The sequence below is a fragment of the Aphanomyces astaci genome, assembly GCF_000520075.1.
Source record: "Aphanomyces astaci strain APO3 unplaced genomic scaffold supercont1.98, whole genome shotgun sequence".
NCBI classification, from domain to species: domain Eukaryota; phylum Oomycota; class Saprolegniomycetes; order Saprolegniales; family Verrucalvaceae; genus Aphanomyces; species Aphanomyces astaci.
Window position 1 is genome coordinate 144870 of NW_009798361.1, and position 7791 is coordinate 152660.

The following is a 7791-nucleotide window of genomic DNA, read 5'->3' on the forward strand; positions in this document are numbered from 1 at the left end:
GGGCGCCTCCAAGACAGGCGACAAGTACCTGCTGGTAGTCAAGTGTGACGCCAGCAAGATGGTATGGTTCTTCCCGGCTCCCGAGGCCACGGCAACGTTCGTCAAGGACTGCCTCCTGCAGTGGTTCGCCGTGTTCAGCGTGTGCTACGAGTGGGTCTCCGACCAGGGGACCCATTTCAAGAACCATGTTATCGCGGAGCTCCAGCACGTGCTGGGGGCTCATCATCACTTCACGACTGCCCGCTGCCCATGGGCGAATGGCACAGTGCAGGTCGTGATGCGGCAGTTTCTGCGTCTATTCCGGGCATGTCTGAGCGAGTGGCGCATGGCGCCCGACCAGTGGCCCGAGGCCCACCTCGTCATCATGCTCGTGCTCAACCAACTGCCTTCACCATCCCTCGGCGGTATCGCCCCCGTGACCGCCATGTCGGGCCGTCCGGCAATGTCGCCGGCTGACACGATGGCGTTGCCGGGTCAGCTCATCTCGGCCACGCTGGCCGAGGTGGAAGAAGGTCAACGCGAGAACATTGCCGCGGCTCAGATGGCGCTGGAAGAAATGCACAAACAAATGTCGGTGGAAAACGCACGGAAGCGAGACCGCGCGCGGCAGTACCACGATAAGAAGAAGGGCGTGCAGATGGCCCAGTTCGTAGTGGGGGACTATGTCCTCTACCAGGACGTATGGGCGCACTTGCGCCAGAAGTTGCGGACCAAGTAGTGCGGCCCAGCCGTCGTCACCGAGGTGACCAGCAACTGGGTGTACGACGTCAAGAACCTGCTAACTCACGACGTTCGCCCCGTCCACGCTAGCCGCCTGAAATTCTACGCGGACTGTGACTTGGACGTGACGTCCAACCTGCTGGCCCACGTCGCCCAGAACTCATAAGGTTTCGAGGTGGAGGCTATGGTGGACGCGCGGTTCGTCCCCACGACCAACGGTTACGAGCTGTTAATCAAGTGGTGCCGACTCCAAGACGTGGAAAACTCGTGGGAGCCCGCCGACAACATCTTCGCCGATGTACCCGTGATGTTCAAGGCTTTCTGCAAGGCGGCCAAGTCCGCCGTAATCAAGGAGATGGCCGTCGCTTACGAGGTTAAGTAACTCGTGGGGGAAGTGATGTATTCGGCTCGAATTACTGAGACGGAAAGGAGTAGACCTGTGGCGCCTGCTCCTTGCCGTCCATTGGTCGGTACTTTTGGTGGTTGGAGTACCATATGGATTAGTAGATTGTATCGGCCCCTTTATCGGGTCTGAGAGTTTAAGTACTTTGAGTGGCTCGTTGTCACTCACTTCGCCTTTTACCTTTGAATATTCCAACGTTTTGATTTCGATCGGTTTTGAAGTAGTTGAGATACAACAACAGATAACAGCGAGATTTATTGGAGTCGTAGGGATAAATCTCAATTTCCCCACCCATCAGATTTAATCCGATTTATACACACAGGCCACCGCACTCTGATTACATGTAGCTGCTACGAGTGCGGCACCAAATGAATCCCACATGACGACTATCACATCACATTCAATCAAACGTTACAGTAGAATCTATCATGTTGAAGCGCATGCCGCAGTTCGACGCCGCAAGTTATCTCACTCGGCTAAAATGTTGGCATACCCTTGAGCTTATCGATTATCACAAATATCAAAATAATAGTCCAAATCAATATTTAGTATAGTAAAATGAAGTTCCATCACATAATATACATAACATTACCATTTTATTGAACTCAAAGCGCAATTTCGACGTAGTACGTCGACGTGATGCGACGGCGGCGTCACAGTGAGCTGTGCACATGTACGATAACCCCTATCGATGCTTAATGGGACCTCTGAACACCACCGACTGTCACAGCCCTACGTCGAATGGCCATGTGTCCTCTCTGCTGACACCGTCGCCACAGCCCTCAACATCGAGCGACAACCAAGTCACCCCGATTTTGAAGGCAGTGATGGCGGCATCAGCAGGGTAAACGAATTAGTGAGCACCACGTAGATTGTTTTCTCGGAGCTCACGTCACAGTTGGCTCATGGTATGCGAATGCGCATGCACTATAAATCCGGATAGCATAAATCTGATGGATAAATTGAGGCAAAAAAGTCCTATTATAGAACTTTTCGGGGTCAGATTTATGTTTGGATCTTTGAAATATAAATCTGACCCCTATAAAACCTGCGGTGGGAGCAATAAGTCTGGGTGGTCCTATCTAAGGGTTATCCGTATAAATCTGAGCTATAACTCCGACCGGTGGAGTTGCTCTAATAAAGCCAGACTTCCTCCATACAGACGCAAAGAAACGATTGTCATATTCTTGCAAGGAAGAGAAAACATCAATGTCCCTGTAACACCTACCCCAATACACATCCTGCGACACATGGGGATGTTGTGGGAGTCACAAAATGTGACATGACCGTAACTAGTGTAGGCTACACTATTGGCACAACGTCATTTGGAGGGTCCAACGCATGAATAGTGTAGCCTTCAGGTAACATTATATATAGGATCAAATTAATAGTGTAGCCAATATTATTAAATCTTTAAACCAGCAGCTGACTAACGTCCAATATTACTGATATCAATACAATTGGACTGTAGTGCTTCCGAAATTATTTTAATTCGTCAGTATAGTATCGGTTCTCGTGGAGGAATGTCTTAAAAATGATAACGTTAATCCAATAAATTGTACGTCGACTTAACAGTAAACAACACATGGTTTGAAGTCCTAGTTTATGTCCAATGGGTGGCTTCCAAAACCGGCACAAATCCAATTTCAGACCAAAGTGGTACTGATATTATCCGTATCGATAGCGAATAATAGGAGGCAGCAACCATCATGCTCCTTTCAAAACCGACTCAAATATACAAGCAATCCATTCATAGAATCTATCTATTGGCTAGAGTAAGCCAATAATATCGATGAAAATCAATCAACACATACATGAACACTTCCCATCATGACACTGTCCAGCCAGAAGAAAGTATCGAAGGGCCGAGGGCGTACGGAGCCCGAAGTCCAGTCAATGTTGGACGTAAGCGCGCGCTAGCTTTGGTCAAGGTTCTTGCTAGGGTCGCTGGGGCCATGCGAAACAACTCGCACAAGGTCTTGCCCTCAAACAGTGCGCAATAGAATTGCAACAGCAAGGAAAGTGCTTCGTGCTTTTGGATGCACTTGGGCAGTCGTCCGCCTCGTCCTTTGGCATGGCCAAACTCATAGTGCATGGAGAACGCCACAAGCAGATATTTCGTTGAACGTGTCGGGGTCCAAAGACACTGCAGCAATGAAGGTGCTGCGATCACGTGTTGCATACATAGCTGTCCATGAGCTCGGTGTGGTGCCAGGTAATGACAGAGAGGTTAAGTATTGTCTCTCTTTCAATGTAGCACGAGCTCTGTATAGCATGAGTATGTCATGTTCGTCGCAATCGGAGTCGTCATCGTGGTGGGCAAGCAGCATGAGAGCCCGCCACTTCATCGTGGAAATGAATTAAATTATACTACTCTGAAATCAACACAATTAGGAGATTTGAGACCCCAGGCGTACGTCGTTGCTGAGACGAAATTTGAGTCTCCGCAAAGAAAATCGATCGAATTGAATATTAATTCCGGATGACTCAAAATTATTTGAGTCGATTTTGGAAGCCATCCAATGGGCTTCTTCAACAAAGACGCACAATGGAGCCGGCTAAAAAGAAGAATAACCTCCGCGGAATTTTACTTTAGCAACTGGTGATACTGTACACATTATGGTACCATATGTGATATATTATATGATCCTGAATGCAACCGTACTGTACTAGTACTTCGAAGTACTTGATTGTTGTTACCTCCCGTCTGCGACTGTGTTATCCTCGGACTTGCTTACAGTAACTGTGAGCTTATTTACCGGTAGACTTGAGTAACGTGTTTCATGAAAACATAAGACGTAGTACGTACATCTTTGCAAGAAAACCCGAGGCTACAGACAAATAGCCAGTGGTAAACTGTGTCCGCGATCACGTCGTCTGCTGTTCATTTCCCAGGGAAATACTGTTTGATTGGACGAATTAAGGTACTTTTGGCGAATCAAATCGTGAGGTCGATTTATTGCCACTTCGCATCAAAGGGTCAAACCATGCCAAAACGGCAAATTTCACCGGAATTCACAATATAAAAAGCCATCTTTCCAAGTAAGTTTCGAGGACCAAATTATGATCGCCTTTTTAACCTTGAACTGTGTATGCCTCGATGCATGTAAATTGTGCGGATAGGGTATTCATTATATGTCAATCCATTTTCATTTCAACCTCTATAGAACTTATACCTGTATGAATGCATGACATGTATCTCAATATTGGTGTTGAATGCTATCGGGAGACTTTCAAAAATCCCAATACGAATGGCTTACACTATGGACTTGAATTATGTGGTGGCAACTTACGACCCAACAGCAAAACAGGTGGTTTTGAAGGATTCACGAAGTGGTGACGCGCATAACGTCGTCATGGCCACAGAGGAAGTCTCATCGAAGCGCGAGCCGAAAATGCGTCAAACAGTTAAGCAATCACGCGATTGTTCCAAAGCTCTGGAGGCACGGATACGATATCTCACAAGCTTGACGGGTTGAAACGACTGACGTTGGCGAGCAAGTTTTTATTGGAGGCATCAAACGTTAGATCCTCATTCGAGTGACCCAAGATAGTTTCACGTTAAATGGGTAAAAACTGACGAAACGTCTAATTGGTCCGACTGAGGTGTAGTCTTGGAAATATCCCTAGATCTCGAACCTTTGTAGCGTCAAATAATAGCCGTGTACAACTGCTATTGCCAAGTAGTCGTGCCTTTGACTTGTGTTTACGTATCTGTGACGACAACTTTGAATCGCAGTACATATCTGTGCCCGTTGTCCAATAACCCTAGACTATGTTTAAACAATATTTGAGGTCATTTAAACAAATTTGGGGTCACTTCAACATATGTTTACTTCATTTATTACTTGATTTGTTGCTCCCAGCAAAATCCATCATCCCATTTTGCAATATTATTGACGCCAGAGAGACCATGGCGACGACCAAGGATCACCGCTCCGAGAACGGCAACGAGTCGAACTCAATGGCGGGCCAACAATTCACAACATATCAGTTCACATCGGCACCACAAAGCACCACAGCACACAAGCCGTGAGGACGAAACTAAGCCCAATGATTGTGTGGAATACCCTGGATGGCAAGTTCTACAACTGAGTTGACGTCACGTTCCTGCTCGGGTAACAGGGTTAATAGTTTGGCCATGACTGACAATGTGGTAGACTACATCGATCTCTATGTGTTTTCGATATTAGTCTACAGTAGCACATTCCACCGTGGTTTTCTACGTAGTACCTCGTAGAATACAATTGAACAGGCTGCGATTGCTGCGACGAGTATGTAATGTAGTGCTTCGTTCTGCCATATTAAAGTATTAGTATGCAGTTACAGCAGTACTAAAGCATAATTTTGTCTGAAGTCCTGCGGATAACAGTAACGGGAAAAAATTGTTAGTTTGCCTTCCTTTTCCATAGGTCATGTCAATCCAACGACAAAAACAAACTCATGCACAGTGCACTTTGTGTTCGTACACACTGTAGTCAGTAGTATAGTCTTGTCATGAGTGCTCAATCGAACCAAATCGTCAAATCGGCAGACAATCGATCAACCAATCAAAACCCAGAACACTTACCAACTGGCCAATCAAATACTCGCTTTAAACATCGAATTAGGGTGTGCCTGAAATTAGTGTGATATTTGACGATTCGTTTTGTTGGGTCTATTCTATGAATCGACACACCCACCAATTACACAGAAGAATCGGCAGAAAGATTTAGCCAATCAGATTACAGGAAACCATCAACAACGTCAAATTAGTGTGTGACTTCAATTAGTGTGATACAAATCACCACAGGACCCCATTTTACATACTAGTACAAAATTCAGTACAAAGAATCGATGATAGATTTGGCGATTCAGCACAAAAGTCCAAATCTTGGGTAAGAGGACAATACTACCCATGCACTGTACGTTCCAGTTCTTGTACCAGGTGGACAAAGATGAATAACGGTAGTTACACGTCGTCTCGTAATACGTGCTACGTCCGCCCAATATCATTAGACTGAGCTCAGCGACCTCAGGTTGCGGACATAGGTTTGTTGGACTTGGAGGCTCCGCACCCGCCGCTCTCGCTGGCCGTCGACGGCGTTCACTACGGCGCCCACAATAGCCATCACGAGCATCACTAGGCCCACAAACACGCCAATGACGAGCACAAGCACGACCATGATCAGCATGTCCTCGCCGCAGGAGTCGGTACAGTACTCGCAGTTGCACATCCACACGTTGGAGCAGTCCACTCCGTCCCTGCACACTCGGTTCCGATGACACCATCGAACCAGCCAAAGCACAGCCATGACAAACAACGTCATGGCCAGACTCAGCATCACGTACACTAGGTACCGCGGCACGCTGGGCAGACCTACCCAGTCGTAGATTTCGCCATCTAGGGCGTTCCAGTGCAGATTGAAAAACTTGGGCGTGCCTGCGTCGACGAGCAGCACGATCAAGCTACCTCCGAGAACCAGCGCCACGAACGCGGCCACCCGCCACACCTTAGCCCAGAAGATCGGTGCTTTCAGCGCCTCAACTTGCGGTGTGTCGGTGGTCTCGTACGCTTCCTTGCACGTCGGGCAGTGTGTCATGGCGTTTTGCGTGTTGGACGTGGCGCGCCACTGGTTGAGGCACTTGCGATGGACCACGGAACGGCACACGCACGGAGAAATGAGTTCCAGAGGAGACCCTTCGTCGACCTCACACGTCGCCTCCATGCACATGTAGCAGTACGGCACGCCCACGGATTCATGGCGGTTGAAGGGATTGCTGTCGATGGAAGCTCGAATGGCCGTGGCTATGGGCCCGAAATCGTTCTCGGAGCGGTCGTCCTTGGTCGTCGCCATGGTCTCTCTGGCGTCAATAATATTGCAAAATGGGATGATGGATTTTGCTGGGAGCAACAAATCAAGTAAACATATGGTAAAGTGACCCCAAATTTGTTTAAATGACCTCAAATATTGTTTAAACATAGTCTAGGGTTATTGGACAACGGGCACAGATATGTACTGCGATTCAAAGTTGTCGTCACAGATACGTAAACACAAGTCAAAGGCACGACTACTTGGCAATAGCAGTTGTACACGGCTATTATTTGACGCTACAAAGGTTCGAGATCTAGGGATATTTCCAAGACTACACCTCAGTCGGACCAATTAGACGTTTCGTCAGTTTTTACCCATTTAACGTGAAACTATCTTGGGTCACTCGAATGAGGATCTAACGTTTGATGCCTCCAATAAAAACTTGCTCGCCAACGTCAGTCGTTTCAACCCGTCAAGCTTGTGAGATATCGTATCCGTGCCTCCAGAGCTTTGGAACAATCGCGTGATTGCTTAACTGTTTGACGCAGTTTCGGCTCGCGCTTCGATGAGACTTCCTCTGTGGCCATGACGACGTTATGCGCGTCACCACTTCGTGAATCCTTCAAAACCACCTGTTTTGCTGTTGGGTCGTAAGTTGCCACCACATAATTCAAGTCCATAGTGTAAGCCATTCGTATTGGGATTTTTGAAAGTCTTCCGATAGCATTCAACACCAATATTGAGATACATGTCATGCATTCATACAGTAATACCGTTAACCTTACAAAAAGTAAACGATGAACGATGAAGACACGAGGAGACTGTGCCAAAAGCGTATGAAATTGGTATGCAATTCTGACTGTACGCAGGTAC

At 47.3% G+C, this 7791-nt stretch overlaps 3 protein-coding genes across 3 annotated transcripts in view; 1 reads left to right on the forward strand and 2 right to left on the reverse strand.

Moving 5' to 3' along the window:
* Positions 1 to 904: 904 nt before the first annotated feature.
* H257_17108 (hypothetical protein) lies at positions 905 to 1102 on the forward strand (the record flags this gene model as incomplete). The annotated part of the gene is made up of 1 exon (XM_009845772.1): positions 905 to 1102. The coding sequence occupies one exon, from the start codon at positions 905 to 907 to the stop codon at positions 1100 to 1102; it is 198 nt and encodes a 65-aa protein (XP_009844074.1).
* Positions 1103 to 2886: 1784 nt separating this feature from the next.
* H257_17109 (hypothetical protein) lies at positions 2887 to 3218 on the reverse strand (the record flags this gene model as incomplete). The annotated part of the gene is made up of 2 exons (XM_009845773.1): positions 2887 to 2893; positions 3001 to 3218. 2 exons carry the CDS (start codon positions 3216 to 3218, stop codon positions 2887 to 2889), a joined length of 225 nt encoding a protein of 74 aa, XP_009844075.1.
* A 2719-nt stretch (positions 3219 to 5937) lies between these two features.
* The window catches only part of H257_17110 (hypothetical protein), a gene marked incomplete at its 5' end in the record, with an annotated part of 4243 nt that continues 2389 nt past the window's right edge, over positions 5938 to 7791 (reverse strand). The window contains one exon of the mRNA XM_009845774.1: positions 5938 to 6967. Coding sequence (XP_009844076.1) covers positions 6118 to 6967 — 850 coding nt within the window. The 3' untranslated portion in view covers positions 5938 to 6117. The remainder of the gene's footprint in view (positions 6968 to 7791) is intronic.